The sequence below is a fragment of the Oncorhynchus mykiss genome, chromosome 29 (genome assembly GCF_057628025.1).
Source record: "Oncorhynchus mykiss isolate SJ-2025 chromosome 29, ASM5762802v1, whole genome shotgun sequence".
Classification (NCBI taxonomy): Eukaryota; Metazoa; Chordata; class Actinopteri; order Salmoniformes; family Salmonidae; genus Oncorhynchus; species Oncorhynchus mykiss.
The window spans coordinates 2,609,056-2,635,000 of record NC_143050.1 but is presented as its reverse complement, the minus strand read 5'-3'; the positions used below and the strand labels follow the sequence as shown (position 1 = coordinate 2,635,000).

The window sequence follows — 25,945 nt, the reverse complement described above, 5'->3', positions numbered from 1 at the left end:
TCTTGTGATCATTTTGACCCCACGGGGTGAGATCTTGCGTGGAGCCCCAGATCGAGGGAGATTATCAGTGGTCTTGTATGTCTTCCATTTCCTAATAATTGCTCCCACAGTTGATTTCTTCAAACCAAGTGCTTACCTATTGCAGATTGTCTTCCCAGCCTGGTGCAGGTCTACAATTTTGTTTCTGGTGTCCTTTGACAGCTCTTTGCTCTTGGCCATAGTGGAGTGTGGAGTGTGACTGTTTGATGTTGTGGACAGGTGTCTTTTATACTGATAACAAGTTCAAACTGGTGCCATTAAAACAGGTAACGAGTGGAGGACAGAGGAGCCTCTTAAAGAAGAAGTTACAGGTCTGTGAGAGACAGAAATCTTGCATGTTTGTAGGTGACCAAATACTTATTTTCCACCATAATTTGCAAATAAATTCATTAAAAATCCTACAATGTGATTTTCTGGATTTTTTTTCTCATTTTGTTTGTCATAGTTGAAGTGTATCTATGATGAAAATTATAGGCCTCATCTTTTTAAGTGGGAGAACTTGCACAATGTTTGTATACATGTTTTGTATGTTTGTATACATGTTTTGTATGTTTATATATATATATTTTGTATGCTTGAGGGGGTACAGGGGTGTCCGTTAAGTGTGTAAGTGCTGGGCTGGAGTGAAACCTTGCACACCGTACAGGTCCTCATTGAACCAGTCCCATCCCTGTGATAGGGTCTCACTGATATGCATGATAAGTAGCAAGGTATGATGCTCGGTAGCAAGGTATGATACTCGGTAGCAGGGTATGATGCAGGGTATGATCCCGGAGCAGGGTATGATGCTCAGTAGCAGGGTATGATGCTCGGAAGGAGGGTATGATGCTCGGTAGCAGAGTATGATGCAGGGGATGATGCTCGGTAGCAGGGTATGATGCTCGGGTAGCAGGGTATGATGCTCGGGTAGCAGGGTATGATGCTCGGTAGCAGGGTATGAAGCTCGGGTAGCAGGGTATGAAGCTCGGGTAGCAGGGTATGATGCTCGGTAGCAGGGTATGATGCTCGGGTAGCAGGGTATGATGCTCGGTAGCAGGGTATGAAGCTCGGGTAGCAGGGTATGAAGCTCGGGTAGCAGGGTATGATGCTCGGTAGCAAGGTATGATGCTCGGGTAGCAGGGTATGATGCTCGGTAGCAGGGTATGATGCTCGGTAGCAGGGTATGATGCTCGGTATGATGCTCCGGAGCAGGGTATGATGCTCGGTAGCAGTGTATGATGCAAGGAATGATGCTCGGTAGCAGGGTATGATGCTCGGTAGCAGGGTATGATGCAGGGTATGATGCTCGGTAGCAGGGTATGATGCTCGGTAGCAGGGTATGATGCTCGGTAGCAGGGTGCAAAACAATGAAAATAAATTACGACGGTACTGTTTCCTCTTTCCCAAATGTGCTTGTTATCAATGTTGTCTTGTAATGTCAGTGACTTGTAAGTAGATATGTACTTTCTTTGTTACACATATTTACGTTTTGACACACACACACACACACACACACACACACACACACACACACACACACAGCATTCAGAAAGTATTAGTCCACATGTTGTGTTACAGCCTGAATTCATAATGGACTTAATTTGTTTTTTTTTCTCACCCATCTACACACAATACCCCACAGTGACGTCACAATACCCCACAGTGACGTCACAATACCCCACAGTGACGTCACAATACCCCACAGTGACGTCACAATACCCCACAGTGACGTCACAATACCCCACAGTGACGTCACAACACCCCACAGTGACGTCACAATACCCCACAGTGACGTCACAATACCCCACAGTGACGTCACAATACCCCACAGTGACGTCACAATACCCCACAGTGATGTCACAATACCCCACAGTGACGTCACAATACCCCACAGTGACGTCACAATACCCCACGGTGACGTCACAATAGACTACCTCAACTCCACTCTAACCACTAGGCTACCTGCCGCCCCTCCACTCTAACCACTAGGATACCCGCCGCCCCTCCACTCTAACCACTAGGATACCTGGGGAGAGTCAGGGCTAGGAGCAGGGCTAGGAGCAGGGACCAGGGGCGAGTCAGGGCTAGGAGCAGGGACCAGGGGCGAGTCAGGGCTAGGAGCAGGTATCCTAGTGGTTAGAGTGGAGGGGCGGCAGGTAGTCTAGTGGTTAGAGTGGAGGGGCGGCAGGTATCCTAGTGGTTAGAGTAGAGGGGCGGCAGGTAGCCTCGTTGTTAGAGTGGAGGGGAGGCAGGTAGCCTAGTGGTTGATTAGTCTCTCTCCTGTTGATTAGTCTCTCCTGTGGATTAGTGTCTCTCCTGTTGATTAGTCTCTCCTGTGGATTAGTCTCTCTAGCCCTGAATTTTTCTTCTACTTTGACATTACAGTATTTTGTGTAGATCGTTGAAAATAAATAAAGTACAATTAAATCCATTTTAATCCCAATTTGTAACACAACAAAATCTGGAACAAATCAAGTGGTGAGACTTTCTGAACGCACATGAACGCACATGAACAAAGTTGATAAATAAATACACACTATAAAAAAATCTCAGTTCTCTTTGTTCTACTCTACCTCTTGCTATTGAGGTTTGTCCCAAATGGCACCCTATTCCCCATGGGGTCCTGGTCAAAAGTAGTGCACTAAATAGGGAATAGGGTGCCAATAGGGACATACGTTTTTAGTATGAAGGTCAACCAAACCCATTCAAACCTGCTGAGAGAGGAAAGACCACTGGGACAGGAAATAGAGGGAGAGAGAGAGAGAGGGGAAGGGAGAGAGAGAGTGTTGAAGAGATGGAGGGAGATGGTTGAAGGGAGAGAGGGAGAGAGAGAAAGGGAGAGAGAGTGTTGAAGAGATGGAGGGAGATGGTTGAAGGGAGAGAGGGAGAGAGAGAGGGAGAGAGGGAGAGAGTGAGAAAGGGAGAGAGGGGAAGGGAGAGAGAGAGAGAGAGAGAGAGGGAGAGAGAGAGTGTTGAAGAGATGGAGGGAGATGGTTGAAGGGAGAGAGGGAGAGAGAGAAAGGGAGAGAGAGAGTGTTGAAGAGATGGAGGGAGATGGTTGAAGGGAGAGAGGGAGAGAGAGAAAGGGAGAGAGAGAGAAAGGGAGAGAGTGAGAAAGGGAGAGAGTGAGAAAGGGAGAGAGTGAGAAAGGAGAGAGGGGAAGGGAGAGAGGGGAAGGGAGAGATGGAGGGAGATGGTTGAAGGGAGGGGCAGTCTGTTCCTCCACCCTCTTCCCTTTGTAGGGTGTGACAGGATGTGACCTATACACAGCGGCATTCACACATCACAATGCCACTGCAGCCCTGTACTACAAAGATACAGAGAGAGACGGACAGAAATAGAGAGAGACACAGAGACAGGCAGAGAGAGAGACACGCAGAGACACAGACAGGCAGAGAGAGAGACACAGAGACAGGCAGAGAGAGAGACACGCAGAGACACAGACAGGCAGAGAGAGAGACACAGAGACAGGCAGAGAGAGAGACACGCAGAGACACAGACAGGCAGAGAGAGAGACACGCAGAGACACAGACAGGCAGAGAGAGAGACACAGAGACAGGCAGAGAGAGACACAGAGACAGGCAGAGAGAGAGACACAGAGACAGGCAGAGAGAGAGACACAGAGACAGGCAGAGAGAGAGACACAGAGACAGGCAGAGAGAGAGACACAGAGACAGGCAGAGAGAGAGACACAGAGACAGGCAGAGAGAGAGACACAGAGACAGGCAGAGAGAGAGACACGAGACAGGCAGAGAGAGAGACACAGAGACAGGCAGAGAGAGAGACACAGAGACAGGCAGAGAGAGAGACACAGAGACAGGCAGAGAGAGAGACACAGAGACAGGCAGAGAGAGAGACACGAGACAGGCAGAGAGAGACACAGAGACAGGCAGAGAGAGAGACACAGAGACAGGCAGAGAGAGAGACACAGAGACAGGCAGAGAGAGAGACACGCAGAGACACAGACAGGCAGAGAGAGAGACACGCAGAGACACAGACAGGCAGAGAGAGACAGGCAGAGAGAGAGACACAGAGACAGGCAGAGAGAGAGACACAGAGACAGGCAGAGAGAGAGACACAGAGACAGGCAGAGAGAGAGACACAGAGACAGGCAGAGAGAGAGACACAGAGACAGGCAGAGAGAGAGACACAGAGACAGGCAGAGAGAGAGACACAGAGACAGGCAGAGAGAGAGACACAGAGACAGGCAGAGAGAGAGACACAGAGACAGGCAGAGAGAGAGACACAGAGACAGGCAGAGAGAGAGACACAGAGACAGGCAGAGAGAGAGACACAGAGACAGGCAGAGAGAGAGACACGCAGAGACACAGACAGGCAGAGAGAGACAGGCAGAGAGAGAGACACAGAGACAGGCAGAGAGAGAGACACAGAGACAGGCAGAGAGAGAGACACAGAGACAGGCAGAGAGAGACACAGAGACAGGCAGAGAGAGACACAGAGACAGGCAGAGAGAGACACAGAGACAGGCAGAGAGAGACACAGAGACAGGCAGAGAGAGACACAGAGACAGGCAGAGAGAGACACAGAGACAGGCAGAGAGAGACACAGAGACAGGCAGAGAGAGACAGACAGACGGACAGAAAAAGAGACGTAGAGAGACAGCGGCAGACAGAGACCGAGAAAGGCAGACAGAGACCGAGAGAGGCAGACAGAGACCGAGACTTAGAGGTAGACAGGCAGACAAACAAACACAGAGATACCATAATTGATGAAATCTACATGATTTTTCTTACTGTCTACCTAACTACCTACTATTGAAATAAATCTGCCCCCTTCTCTGATTGTATAGCTATGGCTGGCCTCCACCTGTGGCCCTCCGTCCATGTTGCACTTAGTAACAGCAGTGTGTTCCTCAACTACGACACCGCAGACCACAACGCTTCCTCCGACATCCGGAACATGACCCTAACTCTGGTTGACACGGAAACCAACGCCACCCTGCTCACCAGAACCCTGCCAGCCAACCAATCAGAGGGGAGATTAGGTTAGTGCTCTGGTTTCTACTTGGTCTAACGACATTGTCTGTAGACAAAACTTGTGGCGTTCTAATTGTCTACAGACAATGTCTTTACTGAAAGTCAGAGCCGTGTATTTAGTGAGGACATTGAGGTTTCTGCGTTACGATGCATTTAAATGAAACTACGTTTCATGGCAGCCATGTTGGCTCCCCATGGGCAATATTGACCAATAGCAGTTCACAGAATTTTCTGAATTTGTACAAGATTCCACATTTTTGTCATGAATGGATAAATACAATGCTGAAGAGCGATAACATTCCATTCATTCTAAAAGCTGGCTAAACTCTCTAAATACTGTATATGTGCTCTGTTGTAGGAAACATTTTATTAATTCTAAAAGCTGGCTAAACTCTCTAAATGCTGTATATGTGCTCTGTTGTAGGAAACTATGTACACTACGCTGTGTCCCATATTACAAATACACTTTGATGTGACTTGATTTTAGAATTCAACTGCTCCTGTTTCCTGTACGCTGGAACATTCCGCTTCTGCCTGGAGCAGATTGACTACGCAACCGCCAATGCTAATGCTAACAGTAATGCTAATGCTAGCGTAACGGATAGAGATTGGAATGCGGTTGTTACTACTACTGCCACCTGGTGGTGGAGCTCTGAGCTTCAGGTGGAGTGGCCAACCTTTCACATTGCCGTGGACCGAGCCAGCAACCAGTCAGGATCCTTCCAGGTGAGGAGAGGGTCTGTATGTGTGGATGGTTGGTTGTTAAACTTAATGATAGCCGTTACACAATAGCTGCTATTTATCACGTTAGGTATCATTTCAAGTGAGCCACTGTCTAACCCTCGTCCCCTTTGCCTTTCCCAGGTGGGGATCTCGACCAATGAGCTGTTCAAGTCCTGCTCCTCTGGCCTCGGTTCCGCCCTCTTCCTGGAGGTCAGTTACCTGGAGTTCAACCAGATTGGTCGAAATAGCATCGACAAGGTCCGCGCCCGCACCCGGCACCCAATCAAAGAGCTGCATTCTCAGACGGTGGATCTGTTGTGTGCATTTCATTTCACAGAGCGAGACTTCATCAGGTACACTGTTGTTTTACCATAAAATATATATATGTGAAGGACTGGGGCAGTTTATTGGATAGAGAGAGTTTGGCTGCGTTTACACATGCAGCCCAATTCTGATCAGATCAGATCAGATGTGATAGGGCAAAAGCTCAATTAGTGAATCAAATATCAGAATTTTGCTGCCTGTGTAAACGCAGCCTAAAACCTTGATCAAACCGGCCTGCATCCGAGGGCGCCATCGTGCACACTGAGGGCGCCATCCATACTGAGAGACCTCACCATACCATATTATCACCATACCATATTACCACCATACCATATTATCACCATACTGAGAGACCTCACCATACCATATTATCACCATACCATATTATCACCATACTGAGAGACCTCACCATACCATATTATCACCATACCATATTATCACCATACTGAGGGACCTCACCATACCTTATTATCACCATACCATATTACCACCATACAATATTATCACCATACTGAGGGACCTCACCATACCATATTATCACCATACCATATTATCACCATACCATATTACCACCATACCATATTATCACCATACCATATTATCACCATACCATATTACCACCATACCATATTATCACCATACCATATTATCACCATACCATATTACCACCATACCATATTATCACCATACCATGTTATCACCATACCATATTACCACCATACCATATTATCACCATACCATGTTATCACCATGCTGAGAGACCTCACCATGCCATATGTATTGCGACTCTGTATCTATTGTGATTAGATACTGTGATTTTATTTCAATTTGATGTTTGGAAATGGGAAATAAGTGCTGAAAACAAATTGGCTCCATATTTAAAATGAAGATTGAGAACAAGCTGGAAAATCCTGGAGTTTTGGTGCAGATACAGCCGACTACATCATAAATAATATTATAATATTGTCAAAACTAGATGATATATCGTCAAACATAATTTCCTGATATTGTGAGCGGACCGAGGAATTTGGCGTCACTCTAAAGAGGAAAGGTGGAGTAAACGAGTCAGGAGTAGGTTCTCTTGATCGAACACACTTCTCTATTGAGGGATTTCTGTCAATACAAAACAACAACAATCACAGATTAGTTGCCGTCTTAATGGATCTTGTTGGACAGCTCCCCTCCCTGCTGGTTCCCTCCCCTCTCTTATAGGGGAAGGAGAGTAGGTCATTAGTACCGTCAGCTGTGCTTAATTGCCTCTGGTTACCTTGTCTCAACATGCCTTGTTTGGGCTACTGTCCGTGAGCCCAGCCTGCCCTCTGGGGGTCCTTCCTCACATGTAATTATCACAACGGGCTACGCAGACACACGTCGACGAGGTGATTGAATAATGTGCTTGTGTACATTTATTTTGCACCGTGGCCAGTTTATCAGGCATGTTAGAGGGGAGTGTGATGGATGAACCCATTATGGCAGGGTACTATATATACTCTGTGGTGGCAGGGTACTATATATACTCTGTGGTGGCAGGGTACTATATATACTCTGTGGTGGCAGGGTACTATATATACTCTGTGGTGGCAGGGTACTATATATACTCTGTGGTGGCAGGGTACTATATATACTCTGTGGTGGCAGGGTACTATATATACTCTGTGGTGGCAGGGTACTATATATACTCTGTGGTGGCAGGGTACTATATATACTCTGTGGTGGCAGGGTACTATATATACTCTGTGGTGGCAGGGTACTATATATACTCTGTGGTGGCAGGGTACTATATATACTCTGTGGTGGCAGGGTACTATATATACTCCGTGGTGGCAGGGTACTATATATATACTCCGTGGTGGCAGGGTACTATATATATACTCCATGATGGCAGGGTACTATATATACTCCGTGGTGGCAGGGTACTATATATACTCCATGGTGGCAGGGTACTATATATACTCTGTGGTGGCAGGGTACTATATATACTCTGTGGTGGCAGGGTACTGTATATATACTCCGTGGTGGCAGGGTACTATATATACTCTGTGGTGGCAGGGTACTGTATATATACTCCGTGGTGGCAGGGTACTATATATACTCCATGGTGGCAGGGTACTATATATACTCTGTGGTGGCAGGGTACTGTATATATACTCTGTGGTGGCAGGGTACTGTATATATACTCCGTGGTGGCAGGGTACTATATATACTCCATGGTGGCAGGGTACTATATATACTCTGTGGTGGCAGGGTACTATATATATACTCTGTGGTGGCAGGGTACTGTATATATATACTCCATGATGGCAGGGTACTGTATATATATACTCCATGGTGGCAGGGTACTGTATATATATACTCCATGGTGGCAGGGTACTATATATATACTCCATGGTGGCAGGGTACTGTATATATATACTCCATGGTGGCAGGGTACTATATATATACTCCATGGTGGCAGGGTACTATATATACTCTGTGGTGGCAGGGTACTATATATATACTCCATGGTGGCAGGGTACTATATATACTCTGTGGTGGCAGGGTACTATATATACTCTGTGGTGGCAGGGTACTATATATATACTCCATGATGGCAGGGTACTATATATATACTCCGTGGTGGCAGGGTACTATATATACTCTGTGGTGGCAGGGTACTATATATACTCTGTGGTGGCAGGGTACTATATATAATCTGTGGTGGCAGGGTACTATATATACTCTGTGGTGGCAGGGTACTATATATACTCTGTGGTGGCAGGGTACTATATATAATCTGTGGTGGCAGGGTACTATATATACTCTGTGGTGGCAGGGTACTATATATACTCTGTGGTGGCAGGGTACTATATATACTCTGTGGTGGCAGGGTACTATATATAATCTGTGGTGGCAGGGTACTATATATACTCTGTGGTGGCAGGGTACTATATATACTCTGTGGTGGCAGGGTACTATATATACTCTGTGGTGGCAGGGTACTATATATATACTCCATGATGGCAGGGTACTATATATACTCTGTGGTGGCAGGGTACTATATATACTCTGTGGTGGCAGGGTACTATATATACTCTGTGGTGGCAGGGTACTATATATACTCTGTGGTGGCAGGGTACTATATATACTCTGTGGTGGCAGGGTACTATATATACTCTGTGGTGGCAGGGTACTATATATACTCTGTGGTGGCAGGGTACTATATATATACTCCATGATGGCAGGGTACTATATATACTCTGTGGTGGCAGGGTACTATATATACTCTGTGGTGGCAGGGTACTATATATACTCTGTGGTGGCAGGGTACTATATATACTCCGTGGTGGCAGGGTACTATATATACTCCATGGACTCATGATGGCAGGGTACTATATATACTAAGTGGACTCATGATGGCAGGGTACTATATATACTCCGTGGTGGCAGGGTAATATATATATACTCCGTGGTGGCAGGGTACTATATATACTCTGTGGTGGCAGGGTACTATATATACTCTGTGGTGGCAGGGTACTATATATATACTCCATGATGGCAGGGTACTATATATATACTCCGTGGTGGCAGGGTACTATATATACTCTGTGGTGGCAGGGTACTATATATATACTCCATGATGGCAGGGTACTATATATACTCTGTGGTGGCAGGGTACTATATATACTCTGTGGTGGCAGGGTACTATATATACTCTGTGGTGGCAGGGTACTATATATATACTCCATGATGGCAGGGTACTATATATATACTCCGTGGTGGCAGGGTACTATATATACTCTGTGGTGGCAGGGTACTATATATATACTCCATGATGGCAGGGTACTATATATACTCTGTGGTGGCAGGGTACTATATATACTCTGTGGTGGCAGGGTACTATATATACTCTGTGGTGGCAGGGTACTATATATACTCTGTGGTGGCAGGGTACTATATATACTCTGTGGTGGCAGGGTACTATATATACTCTGTGGTGGCAGGGTACTATATATACTCCATGATGGCAGGGTACTATATATATACTCCGTGGTGGCAGGGTACTATATATATACTCCGTGGTGGCAGGGTACTATATATATACTCTGTGGTGGCAGGGTACTATATATATATACTCTGTGGTGGCAGGGTACTATATATACTCCATGGACTCATGATGGCAGGGTACTATATATACTAAGTGGACTCATGATGGCAGGGTACTATATATACTCCGTGGTGGCAGGGTAATATATATATACTCCGTGGTGGCAGGGTACTATATATATATACTCCGTGGTGGCAGGGTACTATATATACTCCATGGACTCATGATGGCAGGGTACTATATATACTAAGTGGACTCATGATGGCAGGGTACTATATATACTCCGTGGTGGCAGGGTAATATATATATACTCCGTGGTGGCAGGGTACTATATATATACTCCGTGGTGGCAGGGTACTATATATATATACTCCATGATGGCAGGGTACTATATATACTCTGTGGTGGCAGGGTACTATATATACTCTGTGGTGGCAGGGTACTATATATATACTCCATGATGGCAGGGTACTATATATACTCTGTGGTGGCAGGGTACTATATATACTCTGTGGTGGCAGGGTACTATATATACTCCGTGGTGGCAGGGTACTATATATATACTCCGTGGTGGCAGGGTACTATATATATACTCTGTGGTGGCAGGGTACTATATATATATACTCTGTGGTGGCAGGGTACTATATATACTCCGTGGTGGCAGGGTACTATATATACTCCATGGACTCATGATGGCAGGGTACTATATATACTAAGTGGACTCATGATGGCAGGGTACTATATATACTCCGTGGTGGCAGGGTAATATATATATACTCCGTGGTGGCAGGGTACTATATATATATACTCCGTGGTGGCAGGGTACTATATATATACTCCATGATGGCAGGGTACTATATATATACTCCGTGGTGGCAGGGTACTATATATATATACTCCGTGGTGGCAGGGTACTATATATATACTCTGTGGTGGCAGGGTACTATATATATATACTCTGTGGTGGCAGGGTACTATATATACTCTGTGGTGGCAGGGTACTATATATACTCCATGGACTCATGATGGCAGGGTACTATATATACTCCGTGGTGGCAGGGTACTATATATATACTCCGTGGTGGCAGGGTACTATATATACTCTGTGGTGGCAGGGTACTATATATATACTCCGTGGTGGCAGGGTACTATATATATACTCTGTGGTGGCAGGGTACTATATATACTCCGTGGTGGCAGGGTACTATATATATACTCCGTGGTGGCAGGGTACTATATATACTCTGTGGTGGCAGGGTACTATATATATACTCCGTGGTGGCAGGGTACTATATATATACTCCGTGGTGGCAGGGTACTATATATATACTCTGTGGTGGCAGGGTACTATATATACTCCGTGGTGGCAGGGTACTATATATACTCCATGGACTCATGATGGCAGGGTACTATATATACTCTGTGGTGGCAGGGTACTATATATATACTCCGTGGTGGCAGGGTACTATATATACTCTGTGGTGGCAGGGTACTATATATATACTCCGTGGTGGCAGGGTACTATATATACTCTGTGGTGGCAGGGTACTATATATACTCTGTGGTGGCAGGGTACTATATATATACTCCGTGGTGGCAGGGTACTATATATACTCTGTGGTGGCAGGGTACTATATATACTCCATGGACTCATGATGGCAGGGTACTATATATACTCTGTGGTGGCAGGGTACTATATATATACTCCGTGGTGGCAGGGTACTATATATACTCTGTGGTGGCAGGGTACTATATATATACTCCGTGGTGGCAGGGTACTATATATACTCTGTGGTGGCAGGGTACTATATATACTCCATGGACTCATGATGGCAGGGTACTATATATACTCTGTGGTGGCAGGGTACTATATATATACTCCGTGGTGGCAGGGTACTATATATACTCCATGATGGCAGGGTACTATATATACTCTGTGGTGGCAGGGTACTATATATATACTCCGTGGTGGCAGGGTACTATATATACTCTGTGGTGGCAGGGTACTATATATATACTCCGTGGTGGCAGGGTACTATATATACTCTGTGGTGGCAGGGTACTATATATACTCCGTGGTGGCAGGGTACTATATATACTCTGTGGTGGCAGGGTACTATATATACTCCATGGTGGCAGGGTACTATATATATACTCCGTGGTGGCAGGGTACTATATATATACTCCGTGGTGGCAGGGTACTATATATACTCCATGGTGGCAGGGTACTATATATACTCTGTGGTGGCAGGGTACTGTATATATACTCCGTGGTGGCAGGGTACTATATATATATATATATATGTATGTATGTATATATATATATTTATGTATGTATGTATGTATGTATGTATGTATGTATGTATGTGTGTGTGTGTGTGTGTGTGTGTGTGTGTGTGTGTGTGTGTGTGTGTGTGTGTGTGTGTGTGTGTGTGTGTGTGTGTGTGTGTGTGTGTGTGTATATATATGTGTATATATATGTGTATATGTATGTGTATGTGTATATATATATGTATGTATATATATGTATGTATATATATGTATGTATATATATGTGTATATATGTATATACATATACACATGCACATACACATACACACACACACACACAGTGGGGCAAAAAAGTATTTAGTCAGCCACCAATTGTGCAAATTTACAGGCCTCTTGTCTTTTTAAGTGGGAGAACTTGCACAATTGGTGGCTGACTAAATACTTTTTTGCCCCACTGTATATAAAATCCTCAAAAGTAGTCCACTGGGCCTTTACTAGTATTAGTGGCCCGATTTATAAACTACTGGTTAACGCCTACCGGTACACACAGGAATGGACAAAGATACTATCTCACAAACTCCAACGTAACAAAGACACAAAATGTGTATCAGCTGTGGTGGTTCATTTCTTTAGTATCAAATGAGGAGAGAAACTCACCACACAAGTCTTTATTCACTTTTTAATAAGGAAATAGACGATCGGGGTTTTCACATAGAGATAAATTGGCCCCCGTCTGAAAGAAAATAAAAAATAGATTGCAGCTCCATCAAACTACTTCCTGTGACTTTACCCACTGGAGCTGCTAGGTGTGGAACCCGATGAGGTCGTCTGCTGCAACACCCCCATCCGTTACAACGATCGACCAGTTATGTGTTCAGAGATGGCGTTCTTCACACCACTGTTGTACTGCTCCGTTATGGGCCTGTTTGTGGACCACCTGTTGGCTTGTATGATTCTTGTCTGTTTCCTTCGATCTCTCATCAACGAGCTGTTTTCACCCACAGGACTGCCGCTCACTGGATGTTGTTTGTTTGTCGTTCCGTTCTCATATAAACCTAGACACTGTCGTGCGTGAAAAGCCCAGTAGGGAGTCCGTTTCTGAGATACTGGAACCGGAGCGCCTGGCACCGACGATCGTACCACGCTCAAAGTCTCTTAGCCACTAGTTCTGTCCATTCTAACTTTCAACTGAACAGTAACTGAATGTCTTGATGCCTGTCTGCCTGCTTTATATAGCAAGACATGTGACTCACTGTCTGTAGGAGGGAACCATTTTCCTGTATAGGCTGGTGTACCTAATAAACTGTCTACTGAGTGTGTATTATATACAGCATGGCATTTAGCTTAGTCATGCTGCGTCACATTTTATCTGTGGGCGGTCGTCTATTTCCTTCTTGTCTAAAAATTTTATTATATTGTGTTATCTGTTTTATGTGAGTGTGAAGCACTGCAATGTATTGTTGGAAATGTGTGGTATAAATAAAGTTGTATTTTATTTGATTACAGGGTGGCGCTGCGCTCCCCTCACACAAACCAGGATGTCAAGTCATCTGGCCCTCTCTACCTCTCCAGGATCTTCTCCTATAAGTTACTGGTGGATAACATAAACTCCTACAGGTACACACACACATACACATACACACACACACACACACACACACACACACACACACACACACACACACACACACACACACACACACACACACACACACACACACACACACACACACACATACACACACACATACATACATACATACATACATACATACATACATACATACATACATACATATACACACACACACATATACACACACACACATCATACACACACACACACACACACACACACACACACACACACATACACACACACACATACACACACACATAGACATACACATACACACACACATTCACACACACATATACACATACACACACACATTCACACACACACATACACACACACACACACACACACACACACACACACACACACATACACACACACACATACACACACACATAGACATACACATACACACACACATTCACACACACACATACACACACACACACACACACACACACACACACACACACATACACACACACACACATACTCACACACACACATACACACACACACACATACTCACACACACACATACTCACACACACACATACACATACACACATACACACACACACATACACACACACTCACATACACACACACACACACTTTTGCAAAGTATTGTATTGAACCAGAATACAGTGGAGCCATACTTGCGAACATAAGCAAGCATTTAAAAGTTAAACAAGTTCTCACGCACATAATGCGAATCAGCCAATCAAAATTGTCGATTTACTTGCATGTGACAGAAAGCAAACTTGTAGCTGGTCCCATAAGATTACATGGTGCATGTTAGCCCTATGCTAACCTCACTAGGTGGCAGTGATTTAATCCTGGCACAACTTCTGCAGCCAGTTTAAACATTATAGATGTCGTTTTGTAAGGATTCTCCTCCTCCTCGTCCAGGTCAGGCTGTGAGGGAGCGATATCTGTACGCCTGGTGACCCCTCCCTGTGCTCTGATCAGCGGCAAGGTCCTCTTATTCCGGGACGGAGGTGTGGGGTCCGAGGGAAAGGGGGGCACAGGGGCGGGGGGAGCAGGTGAAGGGGGTGTAGGGGCAGAGGGCCCGCCCCCCTCCGTTCCACTGGCGTTTAATTGGCTGACACAGGGGGAGAACGAGACAGAATTCAACTGTTCGGTGTTTGACCCAGGAAGGAATAAATACTGCTTCAGATTTGTGCTCAACTTCAGCCGCTCCCCAAGTCCAGCACAGACCTGCCTGGTGGTAAACAGGAACGCAGGTAGGAACACAACTTTACCCTGACCCAACCATGACCCCTGACCCAACCATGACCCTACACTCCTAACCCTGACCCAACCATGACCCTACACTCCTAACCCTGACCCAACCATGACCCTACACTCCTAACCCTGACCCAACCATGACCCTACACTCCTAACCCTGACCCAACCATGACCCTACACTCCTAACCCTGACCCAACCATGACCCTACACTCCTAACCCTGACCCAACCATGACCCTACACTCCTAACCCTGACCCAACCATGACCCTACACTCCTAACCCTGACCCAACCATGACCCTACACTCCTAACCCTGACCCAACCATGACCCTACACTCCTAACCCTGACCCAACCATGACCCTACACTCCTAACCCTGACCCAACCATGACCCTACACTCCTAACCCTGACCCAACCATGACCCTACACTCCTAACCCTGACCCAACCATGACCCTACACCCTGACCCAACCCTGACCCTTCACCCCTAACCCTGACCCAACCATGACCCTACACCCTGACCCAACACCCCTAACCCTGACCCAACCATGTCCCTACACCCATAACCCTGACCCAACCCTGACCCAACACCCCTAACCCTGACCCAACCATGTCCCTACACCCATAACCCTGACCCAACACCCCTGACCCAACACTCTTAACCCTGACCCAACCATGTCCCTACACCCCTAACCCTGACCCAACACTCCTAACCCTGACCCAACACCCCTAACCCTGACCCAACACCCCTAACCCTGACCCAACACCCCTAACCCTGACCCAACACTCCTAACCCTGACCCAACCATGTCTCTACACCCCTAACCCTGAACGCAAACCCTAACTGCTATATTCTAGCCCTAACCTTAACCTTAACTCCATGCTAGCTCGGCCAGCATCAGAAAAAGCTTGACCAGCATCAGACCAGCACTGACCAGCATCAGACCAGCGCTGACCAGCATCAGTCCAGCATCAGTCCAGCACTGACCAGCACTGACCAGCATCAGACCAGCATCAGACCAGCATCAGACCAGCACTGACCAGCACTGACCAGCATCAGACCAGCACTGACCAGCATCAGACCAGCACTGACCAGCATCAGACCAGCATCAGACCAGCACTGACCAGCATCAGACCAGTACTGACCAGCATCAGACCAGCACTGACCAGCATCAGACCAGCACTGACCAGCATCAGACCAGTACTGACCAGCACTGACCAGCATCAGACCAGCATCAGACCAGCATCAGACCAGCATCAGACCAGCACTGACCAGCATCAGACCAGTACTGACCAGCATCAGACCAGCATCAGACCAGCACTGACCAGCATTTCTTTTTCAGCAGCTAGAGAGCTACTGTATGTGATTTCTCGCTCGATCCCCCAAAAAACTCTTGCTCCCCCCCCCCCCCCCCCCCTCTCTCCGTAGAGTCATGGGGTGTGTGGCAGGCGTGGAGCGTGTGCAGTGTGAGCTGTGGAGAGGGGGTGAGGGAGAGAGTGCGAGAGTGTCTGCTGCCCTCCGGTGGTGGAAGTATGCAGTGCACCGGCATGGTCAAGGAACAGTCTCTCTGCTCACTGGAAGACTGTACAGGTATGTTGTCCTCAGTCATGCAGTATCTCCCTCCAACTCTCTCTCTCCTTTACAACTCTGTTTCTATATATTCCTCATATCTTCAGTCATGCAGTATCTCCCTCCAACTCTCTCTCCTTTCTGTTTTATCTTTATCCCCAGTAATGTCACTTCCCTATCACCACAAGACGTGAAAAGACATATTTTTAACTAACAATACATATTTTCATTGTCTTATGCTCATAGGCTTATCCTCAATGATGTCATACTGATTTCCTCAATCATCTAACTTAACCTTGTTTCTCTTGTCCCCATCCCCTCATCTATTTCTCTCTCTTTCTACTCTCCCTATCCCCTTCTCACTTCCTCTCCCTATCCCCTTCTCACGTCCTCTCCCTATCCCCTTCTCACGTCCTCTCCCTATCCCCTTCTCACGTCCTCTCCCTATCCCCTTCTCACGTCCTCTCCCTATCCCCTTCTCACGTCCTCTCCCTATCCCCTTCTCACGTCCTCTCCCTATCCCCTTCTCACGTCCTCTCCCTATCCCCTTCTCACTTCCTCTCCCTATCCCCTTCTCACTTCCTCTCCCTATCCCCTTCTCACTTCCTCTCCCTATCCCCTTCTCACGTCCTCTCCCTATCCCCTTCTCACTTCCTCTCCCTATCCCCTTCTCACGTCCTCTCCCTATCCCCTTCTCACTTCCTCTCCCTATCCCCTTCTCACGTCCTCTCCCTATCCCCTTCTCACGTCCTCTCCCTATCCCCTTCTCACGTCCTCTCCCTATCCCCTTCTCACGTCCTCTCCCTATCCCCTTCTCACGTCCTCTCCCTATCCCCTTCTCACGTCCTCTCCCTATCCCCTTCTCACGTCCTCTCCCTATCCCCTTCTCACGTCCTCTCCCTATCCCCTTCTCACGTCCTCTCCCTATCCCCTTCTCACGTCCTCTCCCTATCCCCTTCTCACTTCCTATCCCCTTCTCACTTCCTATCCCCTTCTCACGTCCTCTCCCTATCCCCTTCTCACTTCCTCTCCCTATCCCCTTCTCACGTCCTCTCCCTATCCCCTTCTCACGTCCTCTCCCTATCCCCTTCTCACTTCCTCTCCCTATCCCCTTCTCACTTCCTCTTTCCATCTCTCTCTGTTTTCCAGTCCTTCCCGCTCCCTCTCCGTCCCTCCCGCCTCCTCCAGCCTCCTCCTTACTCGGTGGTAACCTGGTAGTCGTGGCCGGTATATCCCTGTGTCTGGCGGTCATCCTAGCGACCATCCTGGTCACCCTGTGGCGTAAACTCTGCCGGACACCCCAGTGTAGCTCGGTCCGCCGCGGATCGATGCACTCGCCTGGGGGACGTAAACTCTCTGACGAGGCCTCCATCTGTGGGAACAGCCTCCAGAGACCCAGCCTCTCCGACAGCCAGGGGGGCACAGGGCCAGGGCTAGCCCAGAACGAAAGGCCTAACCTGGGGTGCAAACCTCTGCCTCAACCCCCTCCTCTGGTTATTCCCCTGGTTCAGGACCCAGATAGACTGTCTCCATCGGGACAGAAGGTGCTACCGCCAATCTTCGGGTAGGTAGAGTTGGTTTGTTAATTTCGCATCTATGTTTTTAATTTAATGTATTACTATAATTAATATATGTTCACAAAATACAGTGTGCTCCACAAATACACTTTGACAGTCAAATTTTGACCAATCAGATTGCTTGGCTGGAACTAATCATCTCATAACTGACAATTGATGTGTCGTCTGCGAAACATTGAACAAAAAACATGTATTTATATATATATATATTTATTTATTTATTTATTTATTTATTTATTTATTTATTTATTTATTTATTTATTTATATATATATATAAATAAATAAATAAATAAATAAATAAATATTTATATATATATTTATATATATATATATTTATATATATATTTATATATATATTTATATATATATTTATATATATATATATATATATATATATATATATATATATATATATATATATATATATATATTTTAAAAGGCTTTAGGACTGTTCTGAGTCAGAAGTACAGGGAATAACTGTAGTGTTCTGAGTCAGAAGTACAGGGAATAACTGTAGTGTTCTGAGTCAGAAGTACAGGGAATAACTGTAGTGTTCTGAGTCAGAAGTACGGGGAATAACTGTAGTGTTCTGAATCAGAAGTACAGGGAATAACTGTAGTGTTCTGAGTCAGAAGTATGGGGAATAACTGTAGTCTTCTAGCTGAAGTACGGGGAATAACTGTAGTGTTCTGAGTCAGAAGTACAGGGAATAACTGTAGTGTTCTGAGTCAGAAGTATGGGGAATAACTGTAGTGTTCTAGCTGAAGTACGGGGAATAACTGTAGTGTTCTAGCTGAAGTATGGGGAATAACTGTAGTGTTCTAGCTGAAGTACGGGGAATAACTGTAGGGTTAGATGCTGAAGTACGGGGAATAACTGTAGTGTTCTAGCTGAAGTATGGGGAGTAACTGTAGTATTCTAGCTGAAGTATGGGGAATAACTGTAGTGTTCTGAGTCAGAAGTATGGGGAATAACTGTAGTGTTCTAGCTGAAGTACGGGGAATAACTGTAGTATTCTAGCTGAAGTATGGGGAATAACTGTAGTGTTCTAGCTGAAGTACGGGGAATAACTGTAGTGTTCTAGCTGAAGTACGGGGAATAACTGTAGTGTTCTAGCTGAAGTACGGGGAATAACTGTAGGGTTAGATGCTGAAGTACGGGGAATAACTGTAGTGTTCTAGCTGAAGTATGGGGAATAACTGTAGTGTTCTAGCTGAAGTACGGGGAATAACTGTAGTGTTCTAGCTGAAGTATGGGGAATAACTGTAGTGTTCTAGCTGAAGTATGGGGAATAACTGTAGTGTTCTAGCTGAAGTATGGGGAATAACTGTAGTGTTCTAGCTGAAGTACGGGGAATAACTGTAGTGTTCTAGCTGAAGTACGGGGAATAACTGTAGTGTTCTAGCTGAAGTACGGGGAATAACTGTAGTGTTCTAGCTGAAGTACAGGGAATAACTGTAGTGTTCTAGCTGAAGTATGGGGAATAACTGTAGTGTTCTAGCTGAAGTACGGGGAATAACTGTAGGGTTAGATGCTGAAGTACGGGGAATAACTGTAGTGTTCTAGCTGAAGTATGGGGAATAACTGTAGTGTTCTAGCTGAAGTACGGGGAATAACTGTAGGGGTAGATGCTGAAGTACTGGGAATAACTGTAGTGTTCTAGCTGAAGTACGGGGAATAACTAGTATTCTAGCTGAAGTACGGGGAATAACTGTAGGGTTAGATGCTGAAGTACGGGGAATAACTGTAGTGTTCTAGCTGAAGTATGGGGAATAACTGTAGTGTTCTAGCTGAAGTACGGGGAATAACTGTAGGGGTAGATGCCGAAGTACGGGGAATAACTGTAGTATTCTAGCTGAAGTATGGGGAATAACTGTAGTGTTCTAGCTGAAGTACGGGGAATAACTAGTATTCTAGCTGAAGTACGGGGAATAACTGTAGTGTTCTAGCTGAAGTACGGGGAATAACTGTAGTGTTCTAGCTGAAGTACGGGGAATAACTGTAGTGTTCTAGCTGAAGTATGGGGAATAACTGTAGTGTTCTAGCTGAAGTACGGGGAATAACTGTAGTGTTCTAGCTGAAGTATGGGGAATAACTGTAGTGTTCTAGCTGAAGTACGGGGAATAACTGTAGTGTTCTAGCTGAAGTATGGGGAATAACTGTAGTGTTCTAGCTGAAGTACGGGGAATAACTGTAGGGTTAGATGCTGAAGTACGGGGAATAACTGTAGTGTTCTAGCTGAAGTATGGGGAATAACTGTAGTGTTCTAGCTGAAGTACGGGGAATAACTGTAGGGTTAGATGCTGAAGTACGGGGAATAACTGTAGTGTTCTAGCTGAAGTATGGGGAATAACTGTAGTGTTCTAGCTGAAGTACGGGGAATAACTGTAGGGGTAGATGCTGAAGTACTGGGAATAACTGTAGTGTTCTAGCTGAAGTATGGGGAATAACTAGTATTCTAGCTGAAGTACGGGGAATAACTGTAGTGTTCTAGCTGAAGTACGGGGAATAACTGTAGTATTCTAGCTGAAGTATGGGGAATAACTGTAGTGTTCTAGCTGAAGTGCGGGGAATAACTAGTATTCTAGCTGAAGTACGGGGAATAACTGTAGTGTTCTAGCTGAAGTACGGGGAATAACTGTAGTGGTCTAGCTGAAGTACGGGGAATAACTAGTATTCTAGCTGAAGTACGGGGAATAACTGTAGTGTTCTAGCTGAAGTACGGGGAATAACTGTAGTATTCTAGCTGAAGTACGGGGAGTAACTGTAGTGTTCTAGCTGAAGTACGGGGAATAACTGTAGTATTCTAGCTGAAGTACACCACTGGCATCACACCACTTGCGTTAAGTGTGTGAATGTTGCATAATAAATATACACGTTTTTTTCAATCATTTTATCCAAACTGGGCGAGCGTCGTCAAGCATCTGCGAAGCCAGGCGCCAAAATAGAACTTTGTTCCTGTAGCACTTGAATGTGTTGCAAGTCCCGCCTCTCCCATCTCCTCATTGGTTGTTAGGAGCACATACCCACGTGGGGGATTTAAAAGCTGAACTGAGGCCCACACTCCAGTCCGGTTGGTGGTGATAATGCACCTTAAAGTTGGTTGCCAACTGCCATAAAAAGTCCACAGAAGACTGAAGGAGAGATTAACTTCCCCTTTCATCTGTGGATTCATTATCGTAGAGAACACACGATTCTGTGCGACTCAAAATTCTACAAAGATCCAGGAAAAAAAAGCATTTCAGGTAAAATAACAACCCAATGTTTATATCCCAGGACAAATTACCTAGCAACAGCAAGCTAGCTAGATAGGACAAATTACCTATCAACAGCAAGCTAGCTAAATAGGACAAATTACCTAGCAACAGCAAGCTAGCTAAATAGGACAAATTACCTAGCAACAGCAAGCTAGCTAAATAGGACAAATTACCTAGCAACAGCAAGCTAGCTAAATAGGACAAATTACCTAGCAACAGCAAGCTAGCTAAATAGGACAAATTACCTAGCAACAGCAAGCTAGCTAGCTAAATAGGACAAATTACCTAGCAACAGCAAGCTAGCTAGCTAAATATGACAAATTACCTAGCAACAGCAAGCTAGCTAGCTAAATAGGACAAATTACCTAGCAACAGCAAGCTAGCTAAATAGGACAAATTACCTAGCAACAGCAAGCTAGCTAAATAGGACAAATTACCTAGCAACAGCAAGCTAGCTAGCTAAATTACCATGAGTGTTTCATGTGTTTCGACCTGTCCCCAAATGAAAACAGTTTGTTCATACGTTGTTTTGATACTTCAACCTGCGTGTCCAGGACAAAATCAACAGGCACACGGATGGAGCACACGGACGGGCTAGTCAGCATGTTTGCTGAAACAAGCGCACTAATAAACCTATTCATTCTCTCGCTTGGATTCATCAACACATTTTAAAACTGCTGATCAATTGAAATAATAACCTTCTGACTATATGACTGCGGTATCGTCTGGTTCAGCAGCAGCTGTAGGGGTTAACTATATGACTGTATTCTATCCAGGTATCGTCTGGTTCATCAGCAGCTGTAGGGTTAACTATATGACTGTATTCTATCCAGGTATCGTCTGGTTCAGCAGCAGCTGTAGGGTTAACTATATGACTGTATTCTGTCCAGGTATCGTCTGGTTCAGCAGCAGCTGTAGGGTTAACTATATGACTGTATTCTCCAGGTATCGTCTGGTTCAGTAGCAGCTGTAGGGTTAACTATATGACTGTATTCTCCAGGTATCGTCTGGTTCAGTAGCAGCTGTAGGGTTAACTATATGACTGTATTCTCCAGGTATCGTCTGGTTCAGCAGCAGCTGTAGGGTTAACTATATGACTGTATTCTCCAGGTATCGTCTGGTTCATCAGCAGCTGTAGGGTTAACTATATGACTGTATTCTCCAGGTATCGTCTGGTTCAGCAGCAGCTGTAGGGTTAACTATATGACTGTATTCTCCAGGTATCGTCTGGTTCAGCAGCAGCTGTAGGGTTAACTATATGACTGTATTCTCCAGGTATCGTCTGGTTCAGCAGCAGCTGTAGGGTTAACTATATGACTGTATTCTATCCAGGTATCGTCTGGCCCAGCAGCAGTTAAAAGAGATGAAGAAGAGAGGTTTAAAGGAAGCCACCCAGCTCTATCACGTCTCACAGAGCCCTGTCCACGACACTCTTCTGGAGGACTCGCCCACCTCCACTCCTACCCAGCCAGGGTTCACCCTCCCTGGGCTCGGCCCCAACCCCAGCCCCCTGGACCTCCAGGAAGAAGATTCTAATCTGAGCCGGTTTCGTATCACCGCCCCTTTCCCCGAGCACAGGGTCCCACAGCGCAGCTCGGTTACTCTGCCAGACAGACTGAGCCCCAGGGTGGAGCTCGTCTTGGGGCCTCCCGTGGCCGGATACATGAGAGAAGGTAGGATTGGAGGTGGCGGGAGCTCCCAACGACGAGACCGCACGGCAGACTGGGTGGAGATGGTGGAGAGGACTGGGTTAGGAGGGATGGGTGGAGGAGGCGTTCCCTCCAACTCGTACCAGAAAAACCCAAACTGCAGACGGACATCCAGCTTTCACGACACCAAGCCCCCACCTCCTCCAGCAGCCCCATGTCGCCCCCACAGGGAGAGGAGTCAGACCCAGGTAATAACCAATAATGCCCAGGAAGGTAATAACCAATAATAACCAGGAAGGTAATAACCAATAACACCCAGGAAGGTAATAACCAATAATACCCAGGAAGGTAATAACCAATAATACCCAGGAAGGTAATAACCAATAACAACCAGGAAGGTAATAACCAATAATACCCAGGAAGGTAATAACCAATAACAACCAGGAAGGTAATAACCAATAACAACCAGGAAGGTAATAACCAATAACAACCAGGAAGGTAATAACCAATAATACCCAGGAAGGTAATAACCAATAATACCCAGGAAGGTAATAACCAATAACAACCAGGAAGGTAATAACCAATAATACCCAGGAAGGTAATAACCAATAATACCCAGGAAGGTAATAACCAATAACAACCAGGAAGGTAATAACCAATAACAACCAGGAAGGTAATAACCAATAACAACCAGGAAGGTAATAACCTGGACCACAATGGAAATAAGTCAGTAGGCTTTGTGTTTTTATTCCTTGATAATATTTAATGTATGTATTGTTGTACTCAAATGACAGTGTATATATGCACAATTGATGATTAATTCAGACATTCATCTATTAATTAATTCAGGTGGGTCCCCGCACCAGGACCCTCCCCGAGGGCAGCTGTAGGACCCGAGGAACCTTGGAGACCCAGAACCCAGCCTATCCCATCCCAGAGCAGAGCACCCCTGACTGGGCAAGGCCCGAACCGCGACCCCTTTGGCCTGGGGACGACAGGAGAAGACCCTGGGTGGAGACTGGATGTCCTCTGTTTTCCAGTAACAAACCCAAACACGCTGAAAACAACAACACCTACTTGATCTCTGACCCTAAACACACAGAGACCAACACTACAACGGCGGCCATGTTAGGATCTGAGCTGCTTAGCAACACTGAACTCACCCTGGAGAGGGAGAGGCGGAGGATTGGTGATCGAAGAGAAGGTGGTGAAGATAGAGGAGAGAGAGGTGGGACTTCAGGTATAGGTGGACCAGGATTAGGACCAGGGGTGGGGTCTCGTGGCTGCCCTGCTTACCTCACCCCGGACCGGGCAGAGCGGGCAGAACACAACTGGAACCGTCGAGGCCCTTCCCCGATTCAGAGAAATATCCTGGCCAGGAAGCTGAGAGAAGCTCAGTCTTGCAACACCGCCTCCGACCAGCAGGGGCGCCATAACCAACAGCAGCAGAGGCAGCGCAGCTCCACATTTAGCGTGTCTGCCAGTGAACAAAGGAAGGGGAGGTGCAGGTCTCTTCCTCTGTCTGGAGACTCCCCCTATGGACTGACTGAGGCAGAGCAATGCATGCTGGATCTAGATATGACCTCGCTATACCTGGGAGAGGATGAATTCTGACCTGTACACACCTAGAGGGGAGGAGAGGAGAGGGTTAACGGACACTGAAGAGAGGAAAGAAAAGCAGGGGTTGAGAGGAGGAGCTGTCTTGTTGCCTGGAAGGTGCCCAGTGGAGGAAGAGGAGAAGAGGAAGAGAGGAGAGGAGAACATGTCTTGTTGCCTGGAAGGTGCCCAGAAGAGGAGGAGGAGGAAGAGAGGAGAGGGGGACCTGTCTTGTTGCCTGGAAGGTGCCCAGAAGAGGAGGCGGAGGAGAGGAGAGGAGGAAGTTGTAAAGACATGACTGAGCCTTTTTTTTTTTTACTCTTTTACTGAAAACCCTTTGGGTAACGCTTGACACCAGCATCATAACACGTTATGACACAGTTATAACCATGTCACAACAGCTGACATAACTTATCATCATGATCGTAACACTATCATCAAATCAAATTGTATTTGTCACGTATACCTTACCGTGAAATGCTTACTTACAAGCCCTTAGCCAACAATGCAGTTATAATAAAAATAAGAGTTAAGAAAATATTTACTAAATAAACTTAAAGTATAAAATAAAACAATAATACTTTTCTAAAAAGTAACAATAACGAGGCTATATACAGGGGGTACAGGTTAGTCAAGGTACTTTAAAGTTGGGGTATCTTTACATTAATTTTTATATTTTTGACAACTTTTACTTTGACTTCACTACATTCCTAAAAATAAAAAAGTACTTTTTATACCCAAAAAGTTCTTGTTACATTTGGAACGCTTTAGCAGGACAGGAAAATGGTCCAATTCACACACAAGAGAACACCTGGTCATCCCTACTGCCTCTGATCTCACTAAACACAAATGCATCTTTCGTAAATTATGTCTGAGTGTTGGAGCGTACCCCTGGCTATCTGTAATTATGTCTGAGTGTTGGAGCGTGCCCCCTGGCTATCTGTAATTATGTCTGAGTGTTGGAGCGTGCCCCCTGGCTATCTGTAATTAT

At 45.8% G+C, this 25,945-nt stretch overlaps 1 protein-coding gene across 1 annotated transcript in view; it reads left to right on the top strand.

The window, feature by feature from the left end:
* Positions 1–25,477, top strand: part of thsd1 (thrombospondin, type I, domain containing 1) — a 53,601-nt gene extending 28,124 nt beyond the window's left edge. Inside the window, exons 3-11 of the mRNA XM_090226313.1 lie at positions 4,829–5,023; positions 5,503–5,741; positions 5,880–6,091; positions 13,924–14,034; positions 14,969–15,303; positions 16,734–16,895; positions 18,024–18,438; positions 23,042–23,606; positions 24,208–25,477. Coding sequence (XP_090082439.1) covers positions 4,829–5,023; positions 5,503–5,741; positions 5,880–6,091; positions 13,924–14,034; positions 14,969–15,303; positions 16,734–16,895; positions 18,024–18,438; positions 23,042–23,606; positions 24,208–24,972 — 2,999 coding nt within the window. The 3' untranslated portion in view covers positions 24,973–25,477. The remainder of the gene's footprint in view (positions 1–4,828; positions 5,024–5,502; positions 5,742–5,879; positions 6,092–13,923; positions 14,035–14,968; positions 15,304–16,733; positions 16,896–18,023; positions 18,439–23,041; positions 23,607–24,207) is intronic.
* The last annotated feature ends 468 nt before the right edge of the window (positions 25,478–25,945 follow it).